This window comes from Euleptes europaea, chromosome 19, assembly GCF_029931775.1.
Source record: "Euleptes europaea isolate rEulEur1 chromosome 19, rEulEur1.hap1, whole genome shotgun sequence".
Lineage (NCBI taxonomy): Eukaryota > Metazoa > Chordata > Lepidosauria > Squamata > Sphaerodactylidae > Euleptes > Euleptes europaea.
The window spans coordinates 29,145,027-29,169,256 of NC_079330.1; the positions used below are offsets into that span (position 1 = coordinate 29,145,027).

Below are 24,230 nucleotides of genomic sequence, written 5' to 3' on the forward strand. Positions count from 1 at the left end.
CCTACCCTGCCAGAAAATATTCTTGTTAGTCCTTAAGTTGCTACTGGACTCTTGTGGCTGTGGCTCATGAAAGCTCCTACCCTGCCAGAAAATATTCTTGTTAGTCTTTAAGGTGCTACTGGACTCTCGCCCTTTTCTACTACTGGTATCGGAAGAAGTGACCTGTGGCTCACGAAAGCTGACACCCTACCAGAAAATATTCTTGTTAGTCTTTAAGGTGCTACTGGACTCTTGCCCTTTTCTACTACTGGTATCCGAAGAAGTGAGCTGTGGCTCACGAAAGCTCACACCCTACCAGAAAATATTCTTGTTAGTTCTTAAGTTGCTTCTGGACTCTTGTGGCTGTGGCTCACGAAAGCTCCTACCCTGCCAGAAAATATTCTTGTTAGTCTTTAAGGTGCTACTGGGCTCTCGCCCTTTTCTACTACTGGTATCGGAAGAAGTGACCTGTGGCTCACGAAAGCTGACACCCTACCAGAAAATATTCTTGTTAGTCTTTAAGGTGCTACTGGACTCTTGCCCTTTTCTACTACTGGTATCCGAAGAAGTGAGCTGTGGCTCACGAAAGCTCACACCCTACCAGAAAATATTCTTGTTAGTTCTTAAGTTGCTTCTGGACTCTTGTGGCTGTGGCTCACGAAAGCTCCTACCCTGCCAGAAAATATTCTTGTTAGTCTTTAAGGTGCTACTGGACTCTCGCCCTTTTCTACTACTGGTATCGGAAGAAGTGACCTGTGGCTCACGAAAGCTGACACCCTACCAGAAAATATTCTTGTTAGTCTTTAAGGTGCTACTGGACTCTTGCCCTTTTCTACTACTGGTATCCGAAGAAGTGAACTGTGGCTCACGAAAGCTCCTACCCTGCCAGAAAATATTCTTGTTAGTCTTTAAGGTGCTACTGGACTCTCGCCCTTTTCTACTACTGGTATCGGAAGAAGTGACCTGTGGCTCACGAAAGCTCCTACCCTGCCAGAAAATATTCTTGTTAGTCTTTAAGGTGCTACTGGACTCTCGCCCTTTTCTACTACTGGTATCCGAAGAAGTGAGCTGTGGCTCACGAAAGCTCACACCCTACCAGAAAATATTCTTGTTAGTCCTTAAGTTACTACTGGACTCTTGTGGCTGTGGCTCACGAAAGCTCCTACCCTGCCAGAAAATATTCTTGTTAGTCTTTAAGGTGCTACTGGACTCTTGCCCTTTTCTACTATTGGTATCGGAAGAAGTGAGCTGTGGCTCACAAAAGCTCCTACCCTGCCAGAAAATATTCGTGTTAATCCTTAAGGTGCCACTGGACTCTTGTGGCTGTGGCTCACGAAAGCTCCTACCCTGCCAGAAAATATTCTTGTTAGTCTTTAAGGTGCTACTGGACTCTTGCCCTTTTCTACTACAAGAGGACGTTGTTTACCTCCGTGCCAGGAAAACCTTCACCTGCCCGTTTCCGCACCTGAAGCTGCCGTTCAAAGGGCAGGATTTCCCCCCCCCCCTCCAGCAGTGAACAGCTGCTTCCGTGCTGGGCAGAGGCTGCCCCACCTGCCCTTCCATGCGCCAAATCGATAAGCATTCAAAGAGTAGCCGTGGCAACTGGCATCCTCTCTGGATTGACCCCTGCTGAATGTCTTTGGGCAGCGTGCCATGGGGCTAGGCACAAGTGAGAGGGAAAGCGGGGTGGCAAAACCATCTGATCTTTTGAAGGGTTGTAGGCTCACTGTCAGCTTGAGCGTTCCTTCAAACGTCTCTAATTCTGTGGCCAAAAAACGTTTTAAAAAAATCGGTGTGCAAGCCCTGGCCGGGTACTTCCGTATAAGCTAAACAAGCTGTAGCTTAGGGCCCCACTCTTTTTGGGCCCCCACAAAAAAATTTAAAGGGAAAAAAAAACCTGGATGTACATTTCCAAAATATAAGATAAAAAACAAATAAAATAAAACCTACATGTAGCAAATGGCTTTAGATACCTGCTAGGTCCATAAATTACCATATAGTATATATTCAACACAAAAAACAGCGGCAATTTGTTGTTGACAAAGGACAGCTGGACATATAAAGGGCCCCATTACCCTCAATAGCTTAGGGCCTCATCAAACCTAAATCCGGCCCTGCCGCGTAGAGACATGCATGTTCTAGAATAATGCGAGCATTGTGTTGTAATAATATTTACTGATTTTTTTAAAAAAACTTTGGATTAAAGTTCCTGTTATATTGTGTGGACCACAAAGGCCATCAACTCCTTCTCTGCGTCCGTCTTCTTGGAATCAATTAAAAAAAAAAAATACCCCCTTTGACGTTGGAGTTCACTTTTGGGCTGACGGCTTTCCCCTTTTGCGTTCTGCTTTTCAGCTGGCCATTATGGTACGGGGACCTGGTCGCTTCATCTCTCTGTGGTGTCTGTTACTCCTAGCACCGGGAGACTGTGGTGAGTGCTTTGACTTGCCCGACACGGAAACCTTCCACAGTCATGAGGTCATTGAGATTTGGGCTGTCTGCCGCTGGGCGTCGCGTGGGAGAGATCACGAGGCTGGAGAACCGGTCTTGGCACGCTTGTCTTGCTTCTTATGTTTTTCTTTTTTAAAAATGGATTTCCTGCGTTGAATGTCTGGTTGGGGTGCCTGTTTTTAAAGGGACATACACACACCCCTGCAAATTTCTCAACGGCAAGCGCTTAAAATGCGTTGCAAACTAAAGCAGTATGGGGGAAGAGGGAAGAGATAGTTTAAAAGCTAATATTTTCGTTTCAAGGAGTCGTCTTTGTCACGCTGAACTGGCCGGGCTGTTAGCTAAAGCAAACGCTTGCCCAAGAGAGAAACCCTGTTTCCAGAGGCCCACATAGCATCCTCACACACTCCTGCTTTTATCCCCTGGCTTTACGGGGGTGCTTCTAGGGTTTTAACAGCTTCCTCGGTCTAGTCTTGATGCTGTTTTCAATTGTTTTATGACACTTTCCCCCTACTATTCCAACCTCAATTGTTTTAACTTGCTTCTGCTGATTTACAAGATGGCTTTCGTGGTATAAAATCTTTTTTAAAGAAGCATGCAAGTCAAGACTGGTTGCAGATTTGCCTGCCTCCCCTGACAAAACTCAGCATGCCTCAGATTGAGCAATGAACTGGCCTGGGGCATGTTCATTTCTCGCATTTTTCTCCAGCCCCAACTTCAAGGAGCTTGGGGCAGGGAACATGGTTTTCCTTTCCTCCTTTTGATCCTCACAACAGGCCTGCCAGGGAGATCAGGCTGAGGAAGGGAAGGGTAACTATCATAAGCTGGCCCAGTGAGCTTTGTGGCAGAGTGAGGATTTGAATCCGGTACTCTAGCTTGACATTGGCAGTCCTGACACTACACTGACTTTCCTCCCGGGGACAGTAAGCAAGGTCTGAAGACGACGACACCCTCCCCTGTTAAGGTTGTCAACCTCCAGGTACTAGCTGGAGATCTCCTGTTATCGCAACTGATCTCCAGCTGATAGAGATCAGTTCCCCTGGAGAAAATGGCTACTTTGGCAATTGGACTCTATGGCATTGAAGCCCCTTCCCAAACCCCACCCTCCTCAGGCTCTGCCCCAAAACCTCCCGCTGGTGGCGAAGAGGGACCTGGCAACCCTACCTCCAGTTGTGGCAGAATTTGCTTTCCTGGGGCTAGGAGCATGGTAAGATGGCAGTCCTCTGTTAACTGAAGCCATTTCAACACAGGTGGTTTGCCCCTGGGTTTGCTGGTGGTTTTTCCTGCTTCCCTGCAGCTTTGAGGAAGCCTGGTCTCTCTGGCTTTTCTCTGATCTTTCTCAAACCTGCTTTGCTGTGAAGTTCTAGGAAGTATTGCAGCAAAGCCCTGGATGGTGTCTGCGTGGGTAAGAAAATTTGGGTTTTCCCGGTCCCATCCACAAGGTAGACATTTTTTCTGCCCCTGCAGTACCCATTTCTCCCCTCTGCAACCTGGGAGGGGGCTCTTTTGTTCTTTAATTGGCAACTGAATATTGTTATAACATTATAGCAATCTGTGTAATGGGTTCTCTGAATTCCCCTGTTTCTTTCTTTTTTTAAGAGTATGTCTGTAGCCCCTTTCGTTGTGGAGATATAAGGGGGAACGTGTATCTCTGCATTGATAATGGCTACAGACTTCTGGGAATTCAGAGAATATGAGACATAGAGGCCATTTATGCTTGGTAAGCAGCTGAAGTGCCCCGCATATTTTTTTGATTTCTTCACGCTGAACCTTCATTCCAGAAGCCGGGGCATACCTGCTTCGCATTTCTGAAGAGCTCCTTTAATGCATCCTTTTGTATTTGCTCCACCCCGCCTCAAAGCATTTACTGAAAGAACCATGAAAAATCACAGGCGTGGCTTAGCTTAGCAAAGGACCATCACTAATGGCTATGCAAACGAGGGAGGCGAGTGGGGTGTGTGGAATTTGTTTGGCTTTCTCCTCTTGCTTTGGGACCCTGAATAGTCATTTTAAAGGGTGGATTTTACAAAGCACCTTTGAGCGAGCATCAAAATCGACCCTGCATAAATGGCCAGATTTTTAGTAGCTACATTTGAGCCCAGTAGCATAGATACCATAGCATAGAGATTTTCGGGGTATACTCTTTCGAGAGTCAAAGCTCCCTTTTTCAGATACAGATTTTAATAACATTATAATGATATTCAATTGCCAATTTACAAAAACAACTGAAAAAGCTCTGCTAGTGTGGGAGCAGCTGCTGCTAAGGGGCAGAGAAACCAAGGGGAAAGCCCCATTGCTGCTGCATTGGTAGCCATAGCAAGAACAGGGAAACCACAAGCACCTGTCCCCATGTGGAAAACACCTTCACATTTGTCTCTGAGCATCAAACAAAGTATTGTCTTTTTTAACAGTACAGCCTGATGCCATGGCTCCTTTTCACAACTCTCCCTCCTCCCAGCTACAAACTCTCCTGTGTACAAAGGAGCCACTCTTGAAAAATGAAGGGCTCGGTGACTTTACCAGTTACAAATGGGCCAGGAGTCATGGGGCTTGTGCTTGCACAGGGAAACCAACGCCCTGTGACCAGCCTTACGAGGGCCCCACATTTCCAGAGAACAACCTTTCTGTTTACCTCTGCCCCAGACAAAGTCAAAGGGGAACTTCACAACTAGGTCGAAGGATGTGGGGGAAGGCTCCATGTTAAATCCGGGGGTACGATTGCCAGGTCCTTCTTCACCACTGGCGGGAGGTTTTTGGGGTGGAGCCTGAAGAGGGTGGGGTTTGGGCAGTGGAGGGACTTCAATGCCATAGAGTCCAATTGCCAAAGCGGCCATTTTCTCCAGGGAAACTGATCTCTATCGGGCTGGAGATCAGTTGTAATATCAGGAGATCCCCAGCTAGTGCCTGGAGGTTGGCAACCCTATCGGGGGGGGGGACACAACAAATGGTTCATCTGCTTGTTGGGTGCCTTGAGCAGGTCAGTTGAGTTTTCTCGCCCCCTCCCTCAGAACAGAGCTTGGTCTGATCATGGCCTTTTCTCATAGACGGAGCCCTGTCACTCTCTGTCCCAAAAGAAGTTTCATTAGAAAATGGCACTGTGGCCAACATCACCGCCACTTTAAGGTGAGTTTACTTGTGAATGTTTCCTCTCTGTAAAGTGGGTGCAAGATAGGTAGAAGGGGAACGGAGCAGGGGGCTAGAAAGAAGAAGAGTTGTTTTTTATATGCCGACTTTCTCTACCACTTAAGGCAGAATCAAACCGGCTTACAACCCCCTTCCCTTCCCTCCCAACAGACACCCTGTGAGGTAGGTGGGGCTGAGAGAGCACTAAGAGAGCTGTGACTAGCCCAGGGTCACCAAGTTGGCTTCATATGTAGGAGCAGGGAAACAAGCCCAGCTCCACAGATTAGCCTCTGCCACTCATATGGAGGAGTGAGAATCAAACCCGGTTCTCCAGATCAGAGACCACCTCTCCAAACCACCACTACACCATGCTATGCCGGCGTCGTTTGCTGTGTGCTCAGTTCGGGCAAGTCCTTGCACACGTTCAGCCGAGCTTCCTCTCTGCCGCTTGGCCAAAGCTCTGCTTTGGATGCGGAGTGTTCCCTGCTTTGCAATGTCCTCTAGCCCCCTCCCTGCCCTATCTCGCTTCTTCTCGATTCCATGGCCCTAATTCCTCCTTCCTCTTTCTGTAGCACGCCCGCCAAGGAGGCACTGGTGATAACGTTTAATGTCACGTATTCGTCCAAGAACACAACCATCATCGAACTGCCTGATCACGTAAGTCCTAGGATGAATGTCCGAGTTTGGAGTTGGGCCCTTCTCACGTAGGCCTGCAACTCTCCAATCCAGTGCAAAAAGAGCGCCTGTCTGCAAATGAGCAATTAGGTGTAACTTGATTATAACTTTCGGCGTATCTTCAAAGCGGCTGTTAAGTAGTAAACTACTGATAGAGTAACAGCCTTATCATGACCAGACAGCAGATAGATTAAGTGGTAGTCATGAGAACATACAGGAAAGTGTGAAATCAATGGAGTAATCAAAGAAGATCTTACACAACTGAATAAAAAATGGGTACTTGTTTTTGTCTTTGCCTTTTCACACTCTGTTCGATTGGGGTTTTCAAAAATCTTCCTGTTAATTGAGGGGTAAGGCATTATGTCTGGCCAAGAAGAAAAATCGGAATGATTAAGAATTCAAGATAATCTGGGAGCACTGGAAAAGATGGGGTGCAATTCTCACCTCTTATCTTGTCTGTCAGGTAATAATACCTGTGGGCCTAAAGAAGACTAACTTCCAAGTGAGAGCCGAAGATGTTGGGCAGGTGACTGTGTATCTTTGTGCCAACCAATCCAGCCAGACTGGGTAAGCCGAACTCTTTGGGGTCTCCAGTAACAATGCTACAATCACCCTGCCTTAGAGCAGGACTTCTTAAACTTTTACCACTCATGACCCCTTCTTGCCCAAGAAATTTTTATGCAACTCCAGGTATATAGGTATATAAAATAGGTATACAAATCAAACATTTGCTGATAAAAGGTTCAGAAACCTTTTACTGTTGCCAGATTTTTCGCGACCCCCACATTCAGTTACGCGATCCCATATTGGGTCATGACCCACAGTTTAAGAAGCTTTGCCTTAGAGCACCCAGACTTTTAAAAATAAAAATGCCCCAGTCCGTCTCTACAGAGCCTCTCTGTTCTTGCAACCCCAGTCTGGCATATGGTTCCATCATCTGTGACAGACATCTCTGCTGCCCACCCCAAGGGGGGTCATGCACATGCAGCAGTCACGTGCTGTTGGCTGGTCAACTCTCATAACTGTACAGAGGAGAATCCAACAGGCAACCTGTTGACATTTCTTTAACAGGCCAAGAATCCAGTTCCTTGTGATCCACAGCAATGCTTTGAGGATTCTAGACCAGGTAATCGGGTGGATCTACTTCTTCGCCTGGTCAATCTCTTTCTATCCGCAAGCGTTTAAGAACTGGAAACGCAAAAGGTAAGAAGGGAAGGCCCGTGACCCTACAGCCTCCTTCCTGTATCATGAGAGAAGCCCAGATGATTGGCAGGGAGAAGAAAAAGAAGAAGAGCTGGTTTTTTATATGCCGACTCTCTACCACTTAAGGCAGAATTAAAACTGCTTACAATCACCTTCCCTTCCCCTCCCCACAACACACACCGTGAGGTAGGTGAGGCTGAGAGAGTTCAGAGAGAACTGTGACTAGCCCAAGGTCACCCAGCTGGCTTTGTGTGTAGGAGTGAGGAAACAAATCTAGTTCACCAGATTAGCCTCCACTGCTCATGTGGAGGAGTGGGGAATCAAACCCAGTTCTCCCGATCAGACTCCACCACTCCAAACCACCGCTCTTAACCACTACACCACGCTGGCTCTCAAGATGATTGGCAGGCTGCTACAGAAAGGGGTGATGGGAAACAAGCAATCTCTTCCGATGAGATTGCTGGCAAAAACTGTAAACCATGGCTTAGTTTGCCCCTGAGAATGAATCAAGGCCAAAGAGGAAACTGGTCCACTTGCTTCCTTTCCAGGGAAAGAGATCAGATCGCCCAACTTGGCAGATCTTTTTGAAGTAAAAACTCTGGGTTTTGTAGAAGGTGCCAGCAGAGGGCGCTCATAGGCAGAGCCATCACATTTACAGACCTGGCTTTATCAGCGTCTATATATAGGTTGTGTATCCCTTATCCGGACTGCTTGGGACCAGAAGTGGTCTGTATTTTGGATCTTTCCATAATTTGGAATATTTTTGAATTTTTAAATATACATAATGAGATATCTTGGGGATGGAATCCAAGTCTAAACACGAAATTCATTTATGTTTTATATGTACTTTTATACACATAGCCTGAACGTAATTTTAAACAATATTTTTAATAAATTTGTGTACATTGAACCATTAGTGGCACTACTGAGGGCCTGTGAGTGCCTGTATGCCGGCTCAAAAGGTCCGGTTTTCAGATCAGTGGATATCAGATGTACAGATAAGGGATACTCAACTTGTATTTTATTTTTATCAGACTTGTTCTTAATATTAATAATTTTGTTGCTGTTCTTACTTGTGAGCCACCTCAAACAGCTCTCTGGAGAGGTGGCACTCTAATTTATTAAATAAATGGCCGGTCCTACCTGCTGTGAAGTGCGATACGTACAATATTTGGGCCAAACTAACATCCAACCCAGTCCTGCTCCTCTCCCCCTTTGGGCTTCTGTTGTTCTACCAACACGCTTTTCAGTCTAATGTCCGTACCCCTGAGGTCTAGTAACGTTACATCTTGCTTTAATTGAAAGGAGAGATTCTCAGGATGTCTAATCCTAACATAACACATGAACACATGAAGCTGCCTTTTACTGAATCAGACCCTCGGTCCATCAAAGTCAGTATTGTTTACTCAGACCGGCAGCGGCTCTCCAGGGTCTCAGGCAGGGGTCTTTCACATCACCTACTTGCCTAGTCCCTTTAACTGGAGATGCCGGGGACTGAACCTGGGACCTTCTGCATGCCAAGCAGATGCTCTACCACTGAGCTATGGCCCTTCCCCAAGAACATAAGAACACAAGAAGAGCCCTGCTGGATCAGACTAGTGGTCCATCCAGTCCAGCATCCTCTCTCACACAGTGGCCACCCAGTTCCTTGGGAGGGCCAAAAACAAAGCATGGATGCTGAGGCCTTCGCCTGATCTTGCCTCCTGGCACTGGGATACAGAGGTTTACTGCCTCTGAATGTGGAGGTTCCCTTTGGGCCTTCTCTCGGTGCGCTGAACACCTCCTGCCCAGAGATGCCTCTACTTTTAACTTCTGTGTCTTTCACCAGCGTTGTGGGGCTGAGTTTCGACTTCATCGCCCTGAACCTTACGGGCTTCATCGCCTATGCAGTCTTCAATGTTGGGCTCTTCTGGATCGGCTCCGTTAAGGTAGGCTGGCTGTGGAGCTGCCCTCTTTTCCTTTTAGTATTAAACAATACAGGGACAATGCTGTAAAAGGATCAACATCAAAAGTCACAGCACGTGTAGCCAAAAGTAATAACAATGAAAATATATACTCTGAATAAATTGTATTGGTGTGTAATTTACTACTAACATTAAGTGCCTTCTCAAAATGCAAAATATTAAATAGCAAATAGCCATACACTACAGCAGCTCAAGACATATAAGTCAAATGGTGGCAGATTCCGAACATTGGCCATTTTTGCATAGTAATTAGCAGCGCGTTCCATGCTGAATTGCCCCGCAGATTTCTTTGATTTTTGCACTCTGAACCATCATTCCAGAAGTGACTGCGAAGCCGGCGCATACCTGCTTCGCATTCCAAAAGAGCCCATTTAACACGACCTTTTGTGTTTGCTCAGCTGCTGCTGCTGCGAAGAGGGAACCATACAAAACAGCAGCATGTTTGCTATGCACCTGCTAACGGCTATGCAAACGAACGAAGGAGCAGGCGAGTGGGGGGTGGATGGAATTTCTCCTTTTGCGTCGGGACCGTGAATAGGCATTTTTAAGTCGCATTTTAAAAAAGAGCTTTGAACGAGCTTCAAAATTGGCCATGCATAAATGGAAAAGGGGAAGACCTAACAAGAGATGGATTGACTCAATAAAGGAAGCCACAGCCTTCAATTTGCAAGGTCTGAGCAAGGCTGTCAAAGACAGGACATTTTTGAGGACTTTCATTCATAGGGTCGCCATGAGTCGGAAGCGACTTGACGGCACTTAACACACACACACAAATGGGCCATAGAGTGCTGACTGAAGAAGAAACGTCTTCTTCAGTGAGGACTCCAACTATGTTCGGAATCAGCTACTGTTTGACGTATAAGTCTTGAACTGCTGTAGTGTATGGCTATTTGCTCTTTTCCTTTAGTACAGTTCATCTTCCAGCCATCTCTAACTCACCCGGGTATCTTTTCCCCCTGTGCAGGAGCAGTTCCTGCAGCAGTTTCCCAATGGACTGAACCCCGTGGACAGTAACGACGTGTTCTTCAGTCTCCATGCTGTAGCTGTGACCCTCTTCATAATTTTCCAGTGCTGCATTTATGAGGTGGCTGTTCCACACTTCTGCTCTGCTGGTCTTGAGAAAGGGAGGGTCATTGTTCAAGGGGAGGGGCCATGGCTCAGTGGTAGAGCATCTGCTTGGCATGCAGAAGGTCCCAGGTTCAGTCCCCGGCATCTCCAGTTAAAGGGACCAGGCAAGTAGGTGATGTGAAAGACCCCTGCCTGAGACCCTGGAGAGCTGCTACCAGTCTTGAGTAGACCAAGGGTCTGATTCAGTATAAGGCAGCTTCATGTGTTCAAGAAGGTGGTGGTGGAATGGATGTTTCTTTGGGTAGAAAACTAGTGGAGCATGGAGAGGGTTTATTTTTTGCTTGCTTTCCTGTTTTTTTCTGCTTGCAGGGAGGCTTTAGCAGAAGGAAACACTCCCAAAGCTGGCCCTCCATCCACAGTCTTGGCCACTCGCTTCTACTTCCTTATTCTGCCACATGGGTGGACCAGGCCTTAGAGAGCAAGCAGGGTCATGTCTCTTGAATGACAGCTGGTACTGCAATACACACAACATGAGTTATTAGATATGGTATGAGATGAGAGTTGGCATGGTGTAGTGGTTAAGGTGTCGGACTAGGACCTGGGAAACCCAGGTTCGAATCCCTACTCACACCATGGAGGCTTGCTGGGTGACCTTGGGCCAGTCACACACTCTCAGCCCTGACCCTGGCTAGTATTTGGATGGGAGACCTCCAAGAATACCAGGGGCGTGACACGGAGGCAGGCAATGGCAAACCACCTCCAAACATCTCTTGCCTTGAAATCCCTATGGGGCCGCCATAAGTCAGCTGTGACTTGTCGGCAAAATAGAATAAAATAAACGGTGGCTTTATTTTATAGGGCACTTTCTCCATATATGACTCTTTACAGCATAAGGAAAAAGGATACTTTCCTTCCGCTCTGATGTTTGAAAGGGTAGATGAAGATAATGGGAGATCCTGACCTGCCATAGCTTAGGAGGAATGCAGTGGTGAACCCGTGGACCACCTAGGGGAAGAGTCAAAGGTCTTTTATGCATGGCTGTTTCACTCATTGTCACCCCTCCGACGACTTTGGGTCTTTGTGTTGATTATGCATTCCATTTCTAACCATCAGAGGTCACCTCGCTTTCCCCCTGCATTTCCCTGCATTTTGCCCGCATTTTGAAAGACCTGTTTTATCTAGAAATTGAAAACATGGGGAAATGCAAGGGGAGAGTGAAGTGGCCCCTGATGGTTGGATAATCAACACAAACAGCCATACATAAAAGACCAAAGAGAGCCAGTGTGGTGTAGTGGTTAAGAGCTGTGGTTTGGAGCAGTGGACTCTGATCTGGAGAACCGGGTTTGATTCCCCACTCCTCCACATGAGCAACAGATGCTAATTTGGTGAACCAGGTTGGTTTCCCAACTCCTACACATGAAGCCAGCTGGGTGACCTTGGTCTAGTTACACTCTCTTAGCCCCACTTACTTCACAAGGTGTCTCTTGTGGGGTCAGGGAAGGTGATGGTAAGCCGGTTTGGTTCTTCTTTGAGCGGTGGAGAAAGTCGGCATATAAAAAACAACTCTTCTCCTTCTTCAAATTGTCACTGTGTTAAATATATTCCTATATAGATTGCTTGTTTGAACACCCCATACACAAGCTTGTATTTAAATGTTGTGAGATATGAGACCAAAAGTTTTTCTGGGGCATGATGAAGAGATCTGGAACCTTCAAACAGAATATCAGAATGGCTGCAAACTTCATTGGATGACACTGTGCTGGGAGCAAAATCAGTTTCAGCCAAGGGGGGCAATCTCTGTTGAGAATCTAAAAGCCAGTAGTTAATTAGATGTCTCCTAAGTACCTATGGAGCCAAGGGTCCCCAGCAAGTCTGAGAAGCAAAGGAAAGAACAATGGTCCTTAGGTTAAGAAAACTAGAGATGAATTTCAGGTTTGCCACTAGGTGGAGTTGGTTGAAGGTCACCTGTCCTTGTGTTTGGATGCCAGGCAACCCCCCAGAGCAGTGATGGCAAACCTTTTAGAAACCGAGTGCCCAAACTGCAACCCAAAACCCACTTATTTATCGCCAAGTGCCAATACATCAATTTAACCTGAATACTGGACATTATTGCTAGGGTTGCCAGGTCTCCAGCCACCACCTGGAGGTTGGCAGCCCTAGTAGGGGAAGGGGGAGGGATGGAAAGAGAATGAAGGAACTGGGGAAGGAAGAAAGAAAGGGGGGAGGGACAGAGAAAGAAAGAAAGAAAGAAAGAAAGAAAGAAAGAAAGAAAGAAAGAAAGAAAGAAAGAAAGAAAGAGAAAGAAAGAAAGAAAGAAAGAGAAAGGGGTAGGAAGGAACTGGAAAAGGAAAGAGAAGGAAGGAACTGGGGAAGAAAGGATGGAAGGAAGGAAGTGTCCTGGGTCGGGCCTCAAGCCCCACCCAGGACTTGCTCCAGGATGCACACCCGAAGTTCTCCCCACCCCTTACCGACAGCTCTGGGGAGGCGGGGAGGCGACGGCGCGGGACGGCGGAGACGTTGGGCCCTGGTGCGGCGGCATTGGGCACCTGCTGTCGGGGGCAGGGGAGGAGGGGGCGGCGAGAGCGAGGGCGAGCGCACCAGCACTTGCGACCCCGCCAGCCTGCGGGCGACCTTAGGGGGCGGGGAGGGAGAAGGCAGAAGCCACGCCCAAGCCGGAGGACTCGAGGGTGGCTCCGGCTACCCCACAAGCTTACCACAGGAGTCAGGGACGAGCGCGAACGGGGGAGAGGGGGAGGACGGCGGGAGATGGCAGGCCTTTCTCCGGCGGACGCGCAGCTGTTGAGGGGCCGCCTGGCCCTCCACGAGCGCCCGGAGGAGGAGGCGGGCGAAAATGGCAGGGGGAGAGGCGCCTGAGGAGGAGGACGGTGGCGGCTGCAGCCTGGAGCTGGACTGCTGGGAGCCGCCTGAGGGGGACAAGGAGGAGGAAGGCAGTGATGAGGAGCTGCTGCTGGAGCCTAGAGGAGGAGGCCCCGCCTCGTTGCTGCTGGCCTCCCCGCCGCCTATCAGCTGTTGCGGGGCAAGAGTGGGGGAAGAGGAAGAAGCCAGCCGCGTGCGTGGCAGGAAGCTGACCCGCCGACGCACGGACGGTGGGGGGGGAGCTCAGCTGAGAGAGGGAGGGGCACAGACGACCCAGGAGGCCTTTTGGAGCTCACCCACGCGTACCGGCAAAGAAGGCTACACGTGCCGGAAGTGGCACGCGTGCCATAGGTTCGCCAACACGGCCCCAGAGGCATCATCCCAGGTGAAGAATCCCCATTATAGACAACTGCACTTGGTGTTTCCCAGACCAGGCCCAACATCATGGGAGACCGTGCTGTTCACAGCAGGATTCCCCCATCGTTGTGTACTTACTACCTTCCTGTGTTGTTTTTGCCTTCGCAGAAAGGGAGCCAGAAGGTCTCTTGGATTGTTGTTGGGCTGCTGGCCCTCGCCTGGATTTTTGTCTTCGCCACCCTGTTTGTGGCTGTTGTCCGGGAGATCACGTGGCTTCAGTTCTTGTTTTACTTCTCTTACATTAAGTTGGGAGTTACCCTTGTCAAGTACTTCCCACAGGTAAGCAGGCTTTGGAAATAAGGAGTACCCGTGGGTTTATTCCAAATATCCCTTTTTCAATTTCTTTTGTGTATGTTACATGCTTTCATGGCTCTTCCAACTTATGCGGACCCTATGAATTAACAAAAAACAAATCAATGGGTTATAGATCAAACCAACCCTGAACTGACCCTAGAAGCTAAAATGACTAAACTGCAGCTATCGTATTTTGGTCACGTCATGAGACGACAAGAGTCACTGGAAAAGACAGCCATGCTAGGAAAAGTTGAGGGCAGCAGGAAAAGAGGAAGACCTAACAAGAGATGGATTGACTCAATAAAGGAAGCCACAGCCCTCCATTTGCAAGATCTGAGTAAGGCTGTCAAAGATAGGACATTTTGGAGGACTTTCATTCATAGGGTCGCCATGAGTCGGAAGCGACTTGACGGCACTTAACACACACATACGAATTAACAACCTTCAAAGCATCCTGTCATTAACAACCTTGCTCAGGTCTTGCAAACTGAAGGCTGTGGCATCCTTTCTTGAGTCAATCCATCTGTTCCTCTTTTCCTTCTGCCTTCAACTTTCCCTACCTACCATCATTGTCATCATCAAGTCTTCATTGCATTAGCAAAAAAAGCCATAGCAATAATACAGAATAAGGTAGAAATTCCGCCAAAATAAAATCAACTACATTAAAAAAATAGTAACATAATTTAACATCAGTTAAAGATTTAAACATTTCCCATAAAATATTAAAATGTGAATACAAATTCATCATTAAAATATATATCTAATAACAGGAAGCAGATCATACAATCCAGAGACAAATAAAAGATGACTAGTGACCTGGATGGCCCAGGCTAGCCTGATCTCGTCAGATCTCAGAAGCTAAGCAGTGTCGGCCCTAGTTAGTATTTGGATGGGAGACCACCAAGGAATACCAGGGCTGCTGTGCAGAGAAAGGTACTGGCAAACCACCTCTGTTAGTCTCTTACCATGAAAACCCCCCAAAGGGGTCGCCATAAGTCAGCTGCAACTTGACGGCACTTTACACACAGTGACCCAGAACATCATTGTCTTTTCCAGTGACTCTTGCTTTCTCATAATGTGTCCAAAGCATGAAAGCCTCGGTTTAGTCACTTTGGCTTCTAGGGAGAGTTCAGGCTTGATTTGATCTAGAACCCACTACCTTTTGAGAAATGAACTCTCCACTCTTCATTATTGCTCCAGTTTTTCTTCCCGTGTGCCAAATCTCCCCGTTAAAATCCTGGCATCTTTCAGCATCATTTCATAACCAATCACATATAAAAGGTAAAGGTCTCATGTGCAAGCACCAGGTCATTCCTGACCCATGGGGTGATGTCACATCCTGACGTTTACTAAGCAGACTTTGTTCATGGGGTGGTTTGCAGTGCCTTCCCCAGTCATCTTCCCTTTACCCCCAGCAAGCTGGGTACTCATTTTACTGACCTCGGGAGGCGGAGTCAACCTTGAGCCGGCTACCTGAAACTGACTTCTGTTGGGATCGAACTCAGGTCATGAGCAGAGCTTGGACTGCAGTACTGCAGCTTACCACTCTGCGCCACGGGGCTCTTAATCACATATAAGCAGCATAAAAATCAGCAGCATTGGAAATAGGGCAAACTGGTGACAAGCTACAAAATTTAATTATTTATTTATTATTTCCATTTGTTACCTCTCTCTCCCCGGCCAAAGCCAGGCTCAGAGTGGCTTACAGAATATAAAAGTCATATTAATCAATAAAAGCATTAAAACATTTTAAAATAGCCCTATAAAATTGTATAAACATTATACTAAATGACCTAGGCGTCACTAACGAACGAATCACAATACACAAACTTCAGCTAGGTGAGCAGATGGAAGGCATCAGATGGAATAAAAGGTGATACTGCAGTGGGGAGGTTAGGGAGGCCAGCCTTTATATATCGGAGCCGTAGCCGGTCTCAACCATAAGCCTGGCAGAATAGCTCTGTTTTACAAGTCTTGCAGAACTCTTTGAGGTCTCGCAGGGCCCTGGTCTCACTAGAGCAGCTATTCCACCAGGCAGGGGCCAAGGCAAAAAAAGCCCTGGCCCTGGTTGAGGCTAGCCGGACACTCCTCGGCCGGCGACCACCAAAAGTCTTATGACTGGTAAAGCAGTTTCCTGTGTGTGTGTGTGTGCATGCGCATGTGTGGGGGGAGATGTGGTCTGCTGCTGCTCCCTCCCCCCAAGAATGTTCCTCATTTCAAAGCAGTCACTTCCCCGGCATGTTGCTCAACTTTGCCCGAGCCGGTGCCTCAGAACGTTGTAATCGACTCCCCTCGCTTTCCTCAGAAATCTGTGGGTTTTGATTCAGAGAAGTGGCCAGCTTGTGCTCGGTCACCCACAGGACGGGGGTATAATTGCTGTTTATCTGGGCAAGTGTGTGTAGACAGGGAGAAGCTTTTCTCCCTCTCTCATAATACTAGAACGTGGGGTCATCTGCTGAAGATGGAAGGTGAGAGATTCAAAACAGACAAAATGCAGTATTTCTTCACACAACACAGAGTTAAATTGTGAAACTCCCTGCCCCAGGGTGTGTTGATGGCTGCCAACTTGGAAGGCTTTAAGACGGGAGAGGACATGTTCATGGAGGAGAGGGCTATTCATAGCTACTTGTTAAAATGGATACTAGTCAGCATGCCTATTACATTTGGTGCTGTGGAACACAGGCGGGATAATGCTGCTGCAGTCGTCTTGCTTGTGGGCTTCCTAGAGGCACCTGGTTGGCCACTGAGTGAACAGACTGCTGGACCTTGGTCTGATCCAGCATAGCTTTTTTTCCTTTTATCCCTTAGAAGCTCCTTGATCAATTGATCTTGAGCAGCATATATCTAGTGTTGGAGGGATATAAGGACTGAAACAAATCTTGCCACTGACAATGTAGCCTTTTCTTATGTTCATGCCTATTCTCTCCAGTATCAGAGGAGCATGCCTATTATATTAGGTGCTGTGGAACACAGGAAGGACAATGCTGCTGCAGTTGTCTTGCTTGTGGGCTTCCTGGAGGCACCTGGTTGGCCACTGTGTCAACAGACTGCTGGACTTGATGGTCCTTGGTCTGATCCAGCAGGGCCGTTCTTGTGTGTGTTCTTGCTCAGGCCGTTGATGGCACGGACAGGCAGGCTAGTAACCCATGAAGTTCTCTAAGGTGGCCCAAAGCGAAGGAGCCTGGGCCTCACTCACCAGGCCTCTCTCTCCCATCTTAGGCCTACATGAACTTTCGCCGCAAGAGCACCGAAGGCTGGAGCATTGGTAACGTCCTGCTGGACTTCACGGGTGGCTCGTTCAGTCTGCTGCAGATGTTTCTGCAGTCCTACAACAACGGTAAGCAGGAGGAAAGGGAATCGCCTGCCCTCCAAGTGCAGGATGGAACCCCATCTGGGACAGTACCTGGTTTCCCACAGGGTTCTGCCCATTAGCTGCAGAAGCTCCCAAGCAGGGCATGACAGAGAGAGAGAGAGAGAGCCATTGGTGCTTACATGCCAGCTGCCTCTGTACACCGAGGCTCCATCAACCAGCACTTCTGACAACCATTGGTTAAAAATCACACCATTCATAAAAGAGCAAGAGTCCAGTAGCACCTTAAAGACTAACACAATGTCCGGCAGGGTATGAGCTTTTGTGAGCCAGAGCTCACTTCTTCACAGCTAGAATGGGAGTCCACCTATCCTTAAGTAGAGACCAGTGAATTAGACCCACAAGGGCAATGTAAATGTCAAAAGCAAGTAAATGACATTAGCAGGCGTGATTGGATTAGGTGTGATATGCGGAGGGGTTGCAGGCGTGGCAGCAGGAAAAGAGGAAGACCCAACAAAAGATGGATTGACTCTATAAAGGAAGCCACGGCCCTCTGTTTGCAAGACCTGAGCAAGGCTGTTAAGGATAGGACATTTTGGAGGACTTTGATTCATAGGGTCTCCATGAGTCAGAAGCTACTTGAGGGCACTTAACACACACAGTAGGCATATAGAAATTAGCATTGGTAATGAGACAGGAATCAGATCTCTTTTAAGTCCAGGAGAATGCATAGTCTTCAGCTTCACATTCTCCTGGACTTAATAGAGATCTGGGATTCCTGTCTTACTACCAATGCTAATTTCTCCAGGCCTACTACCCTTCTGCATATCACACCTAATCCAATCATGCCTGCTAATGTCATTTACTTGGTTTTGACCTTGCCCTTGTGTGTCTAATTCACTCTTCTCTACTTAAAGATAGATGGAATCACATTCTAACTGTATCTGAAAAAGGGAGCTGTGGCTTATGAAAGCTCATACCCTGCCGAAAATTTTGTTAGTCTTTAGGATGCTCCTGGACTCTTGCTCTTTTCTATTGCTAGTGACAGACTAATGCGGCTACCCATCGTGGCCATTTACGGAGGGCTGCATTCCTTCCCCTCCCGCATCCATCTTTTCTGCAAAAGCTGTCCTCAGTTGTCAGCCATAAGCACAGCTTGGGGGACAGTGGATCTCAGATGCTTACTTGACCTGTGAAGCTCCGCTGTCCATCTATCCTAAATGCAATAGCAATTTGTTGTTTAATCCCAAGTGTGTTATGAGAAAGGGAGTGGGGGGGGGGGAATACCCACCTTCCATACAATTGTCAGGCTTTTTCTAAAGCCTTTTGGCCTCTTTCCCCTGCTAAATTTAAAATATTTTCTGTGTCCTCTCAAAACAAGTTGCTTGAAATTCTGTAGTTTAATTTTACAGAGCCCTTTCTCCTCCCCTTCTTTTAGATGAGTGGAAGCTGGTCTTTGGAGATCCCACCAAGTTTGGTCTAGGCCTTTTCTCCATCATTTTTGACATTGTCTTCATCATCCAGCACTATTGTTTGTATAGATCTTCGGGCTATGAGCCCATGGGTTAAAATCTCTGCCTTGACGAACGGGCTGCCCGTCCTGAGACACCCAACCATGCTTCCAAGAAGGATCCTTGCTGTGGAATGATGGCAACTTCAGACTTCCTTCACATGGACCACAAACCACTGGTGCCTTCCTGCCACCCTCGTGCCTTTGTGTGCTGCCACCCTCCCTGGGTGTCTTCAGAGGAATGGACCCCTTCAGCTCACAGGAAAGAAGGCAGGAGACTGGATATTAAAATACTGTGTGCTAATCTTTTTTACCAGTAGCCAGTTGACATCTGCTTACAAAGTAATCACCTTCAGAGAAGATGGCCAGGAACAGGAGGTGAAGCAGGGAGCAAACATCCATGCTTCTAAGGATCAAGGCCATGTGCTTGGAGACACGGAAGTAACCAGTAAACCCTGTTCCAGATTAGCTGTGGGCGATTCCTTCAGTTTGGAACGAGGAAGAGGCTGGAAAACGTCAGACTATCTCTGGAGGCTCTTTTTCCTCTACAAATGTATCCTAAGACTGCCTGTGGCAGTTGGTGTAAAACACCTAGGCCTGTTAATAACAATTAAGGCTTTTGTAACAGAACTCTAGTTGTGAGTAATGGACTAAGGCCGTTTATGCATGGGAGTTTTACCTGAGGTTCGTTGCTTGCTGGACCCACACTTTCCTGCTGGGAATCTATGCACCAGCAGTCTCCAAGCTCAAATCAAGTCTTGCCTCTTTAAATGCTGCGTTGTAATTGGCTTACTTGTAGTGCTTACTGTGAGAAAATCTCTCCCCAAACCCAACTGCCACATAAAAAAGCACTTTAAGGACAACAACAAAAACAGAGCAATCTGAAAGGAAGAGGGTGGGGGAGAAATCCAAGCCTGTTTTAAAAAGCTTCTGCTCAGAAAGAGCTCCTAGAAATCAGGAATTATTTGAATCCCCGTCTCTGGACATGCTTTGTAATTGGCTGTGCGCAAAACCAAGCTTGCGTGTCCTGCATTTTGCCTTATGCACTGGGATTTCACCTGGGCTTTGCTCAGGGAAGTTAGAAGAGTCAGGTCAACAGAGGAATGGGAAGACCCAGATATTACAAGGGCCGGCAGCGAGGTCATCTCTAATGGACCGAAAACTTATGCATAACTCCAAAGAACAACCGATTCAGACCAGGGGCGAACGTGAGCGAAAGTACCCATGCATAAACGACCTAAGAGGCCTTTCAGTGTGATGGGGGGGGGGAATACCATAAATCGTTCTGGTTTTCTTAATCTGCTTTTGATAAATGGCTTTCTAATATCGCATGGTGCTATCCATCACCTAGCTGTGGCATCCAAAATGGACCATGTTCAGCAGCATTGTTGCCTGGAACCAGCATTGGAAGACAAGAGGGCTACTTGCACCTGTGTTCTGACTGAATGTTTCCTAGAAGAATCAGGCTGGCTTGTTGGTATTTGTGAGCTAGAGGAAATGGGCTTTTGTGTCTACCGTAGTAGGGCACTTAAGTTCTTACACTTGACTAAACAGACTAGCATTGGAACAGAGTTCAGGCCAACTCCCTACTGGTGCAAGAAATGTCTTCTTCTGAAGTTCCAGGATTGCTTCAAGGGTAACACAGCAGAGTCCTTTTATGCTAAACCAGGAGTGTCGAACTCATTTGTTACAAGGGCCAGATATGACATGTCATTTGGCCGGGTCTTGTGTACCAGCCTGCAGCGAGCTCGCCAGCCACATCAAGACTAGGTTAAGTGTCAGCTGGTGAGCCCACAGTGGGACTGGGGGGTGGCTGCCTTGGCTGTTAAGCCCAGCACGTACATTACCCTCCCCAACCACCCCCTGCCTTCCAATCCTCTCTGCCTGTGGACTGAGACCTCCACATGGAGGTGCCAGCCAGCAAGCAGTGTGGATCGGAAGGCCCCCGCAGCCCAGAATTAGGGGGGGCCTGCCTCGGTTTGCGGGCTGGATAACAGCATTCAAAGGACTGGATCCGGCCAGCGGGCATTATCTTTGACACCCTTGCACTAAACCATCACACTGAATTAGAAGACTCCACTATAGAGCCCCGTGGCGCAGAGTGGCAAGCTGCAGTACTGCAGTCCAAGCTCTGCACACAAGCACCCAGCTTGCTGGGGGTAAAGGAAAGCTGACTGGGGAAGGCACTGGCAAACCACCCCGTAAACAAAGTCTGCCTAGTAAACACCGGGATGTGACGTCACCCCATGGGACAGGAATGACCCGGTGCTTGCACAGGGGACCTTTATTCAAATATTCCTGCTGGAGTCCCTTTGGTAACATTATGCTGGGGGGGTTATAGCAGGTTGGTTAGGACTTGCAGGAGTCAGCTGTGTGCCTGCCTTTTCATCAAATGCCCCTGGCTAGGGATAAGCACCAATACGGCCAGTCAATATCTTGCCCCCTTCTGGAAAAGCTGCTGAGTAAGCAAGAAATGCCTGGCATTCTTGGAGAATGAGGTCAATAGTTTGTTCCAGGCCCAGAATGGCAACTGTGGGTGTGCATGCACATATATGGTGGTGAGCTACCTCTATGAGTAGAGAGGTTGCTCCTGTAGCTTAATCCTGAACACATTTTAAAACCAAGCTTGTCACTGGATCATCTATCCCGTAGCGGCTTGGCAAGTGGGGTCTATCCCAGCTTTCTCCTCCACTGCCACTCTTTCAGCTTCGAGCAGCTGTGGAAGGGACAGCAATTGCATGCTGACAGCAGGCAAAGTCCACATGACTGGGAGAGCCGGTGTGGTGGTTTGGAGCAGACTCTGGTCTGGAGAACCAGATTTGATTCCCCACTCCTCCACATGTGCGGCAGAGGCTAATCTGATGAACTGGATTTGTTTCCCCACTCCTACGCATGAAGCCAGCTGGGTGACCTTGGGCTAGTCACACTCTCTCAGCCCTACCTACCTCTTAGGGTGTCTGTTGTGGGGAGCAGAGGGTGATTGTAAGCTGGTTTGATTCTTAAGTGGTAGAGGAAGTTGGCATATAAAAACCAACTCTTCTTCTCCCCCCCATTTCAGACGCTTGAACTGCAAAAGCATTCCCCCTCCCAATCCAGATGAGTGCCCTGAAGCCAACTGTATTTTCTTAGCCCCACCCAGACCTTCACAGATCCCAGTAGAAACAATGACGTTTGTATGATGCCTCGAAAGGGCAGTGTAAGGGGAAAACTATACAAGGACAGACTTGGCCCTTCGATATTCAAGCTTGCAAATGCTGTTTGCTACATTGGAGGATGGTCTGAATTCAAAACTCTCCCCCCGCCCCATGTACAGTTAGCAGCCAACATTTTGTGATCTATCTCTGCACTGCCCCCCTATCCAATCAGCAGAAATCTAGAGAAAAGCCTTCAAAGCCCGTCTAGGTCTCAGACCCTGCGGCTGCTCAGTAACTTTTGTTTTCCTGAAAGGATCTCAAGGCAGCTTTCCTGTGCTACAGCTCTTAAGCCACCTATGTTTTGATCCTGGCTGAGGGAAAAAAACCCAGAAAAACGCAACCACTAGAAAACCCAGCTCAGTTTTATTGTATGCGAAGTCAGGCAGGGCAGCAGCGTAACCAACAAAATGCTCCCCCCAAGAAGAAACCAGGCTGCTGTGGACTGGCTCTTACCCCTGTACCATCAGGGGGCTTATAGCTCAAGTTATAAAAAGGCCCCCAGAACAAAACACAGCACCGGAGGCAGCAAGTGGCAAAGAAGGGCACGCTCTTCTCTGCTCCCAGCCTGAGTTAATATGACTCAGGTAAAATCAGCACACAAGTGGGAATAGCAGTAATATACTGAAATAAGTTAGTGAAACTTCCACAGGAGGATTATTTACAGTGCATTAAAAAAGGGCAATCACAAAGAGGGCAAGACAAAGAGAAACCAAAGGCCAACTTTGTAAGGGCTGAAAGACCCCAAGAGGATTTGCCTGCAAAAGGGACTGCAGTGGAAGGACCGTCCCCCGCTGTGCAAAGAATCAGGGCACGGCACCAAGAGCAGCCTGCTCTGCCTTTTCAAAGCATGATGTCGGAGCCCTAAAAAACCTTAATGCTCTCATCGTAGCTGTCCCGCGACATTTAAGAGTTTGCCAGGCTGCAGCAGGGGAGCTGTGGGAGATTCACGTCTGTACTCATTTGGTCAGAGGAATTGCTGCCTTCCAGGCTGAGGCACTGAAGAACAACAGAGAGCCAGTGTGGTGTAGTGGTTAAGGTATCAGACTAGGAGCTGGGAAACCCAGGTTCGGATCCTCTCTCGCGCCATGAGAGCTTGCTGGGTGACCTTGAGCCAGTCACACACACACTCATCCCTGACCCTGGCTGGTATCTGGATGGGAGACCTCCAAGGAATACCAAGGGTGAGACGTGGAGGCAAGCAATGGCAAACCACCCTCAAATGTCTCTTGCCTTGTAAACCCTACCGAGTCACCATAAGTCAGATGTGACTTGACAGCAAAAACACACACTCAAAAACAGGGAGGTTCTAGGATGGGGGGCTCTTACTGCCGGACACAGGTCTTGAGGAAAGTCCCATGGGGGTTTGGCACTGCAGGTGGATTTGGCCTGATCTTGGCCATGGAAATCTTCACAGCAGTACCACACTCTGTCTCTACTACAGACTGCATTTGGCATGTTAGTCTTGAGTTTCCAAACTAGAATACGGAAACAGATCTGGCAATGACAGTATCAAAATGGTTATTTACAGTAATGCCTTTTTTTAAAAAACAAACGTGAAATGTGCTTTGGCTGCCTTAAAAACAGATTAAGAGCATTTGGTGATTAAGCCACAGATACCTTCCACAACAGTAAGAAAACCTCCACATAACCAGGAACACCAGAGCCTGGTCCCTCCCATTTGTAGAGTTGCAGAGGCTTTTGTTACTCTCGGAAGGCAGGAGCCCAGGCAGAATTAATGAGCGGAATGCGCCAGGGACCTCTCCGTCCCTTTCACAGAGGTCTTTTGCAAAAGCAGCACTCAAGGTGGATTCCGCCCTCGGGGCTGAACCTCGAGCAAACATGCCCTATACACCTTGGGTCGGCTTTCATTTTCCAAGAGAGTGTCTTGATTGGATGCCTGCTACACTTCAGGGGTGAGCTTGGAGAGCAGTCCAACTGTGCCACCAAAAAAACCCTCCTCAGAGACAACACGGCAGTGCCCACGACATCGCTGCCATATTCATGTACGCCCAGAGTGTACTTCTGCAGAGATGGTGCGGACAGTGCCGCATTGGAAGAGGAGTTTTTTGGCAGTCAGCGGCATCCACCCAAAGGATCTGCCTGTGGGCCACTGGTGAACTGAGATCAATGTCCTTCCCGACCCCCCGTTCCAGATGCTCCTTCAT

General features: G+C 48.0%; 1 protein-coding gene across 1 annotated transcript; it reads left to right on the forward strand.

Moving 5' to 3' along the window:
• The first annotated feature begins 1,632 nt into the window (after positions 1–1,632).
• On the forward strand, positions 1,633–18,930 carry CTNS (cystinosin, lysosomal cystine transporter). The gene is made up of 11 exons (XM_056865028.1): positions 1,633–1,648; positions 2,396–2,494; positions 5,475–5,553; positions 6,126–6,210; positions 6,692–6,795; positions 7,300–7,431; positions 9,260–9,359; positions 10,360–10,479; positions 13,866–14,036; positions 17,271–17,388; positions 18,800–18,930. Exons 1-11 carry the CDS (start codon positions 1,633–1,635, stop codon positions 18,928–18,930), a joined length of 1,155 nt encoding a protein of 384 aa, XP_056721006.1.
• Positions 18,931–24,230: the final 5,300 nt, after the last annotated feature.

Bases quoted from the DNA above. Each gene is read 5' to 3' on its own strand.
- CTNS (XM_056865028.1), top strand. The intron at 5,554-6,125 runs GTGAGTTTACTT...CTCTTTCTGTAG, and splicing joins AACATCACCGCCACTTTAAG to CACGCCCGCCAAGGAGGCAC. The intron at 14,037-17,270 runs GTAAGCAGGCTT...CTCCCATCTTAG, and splicing joins TTGTCAAGTACTTCCCACAG to GCCTACATGAACTTTCGCCG.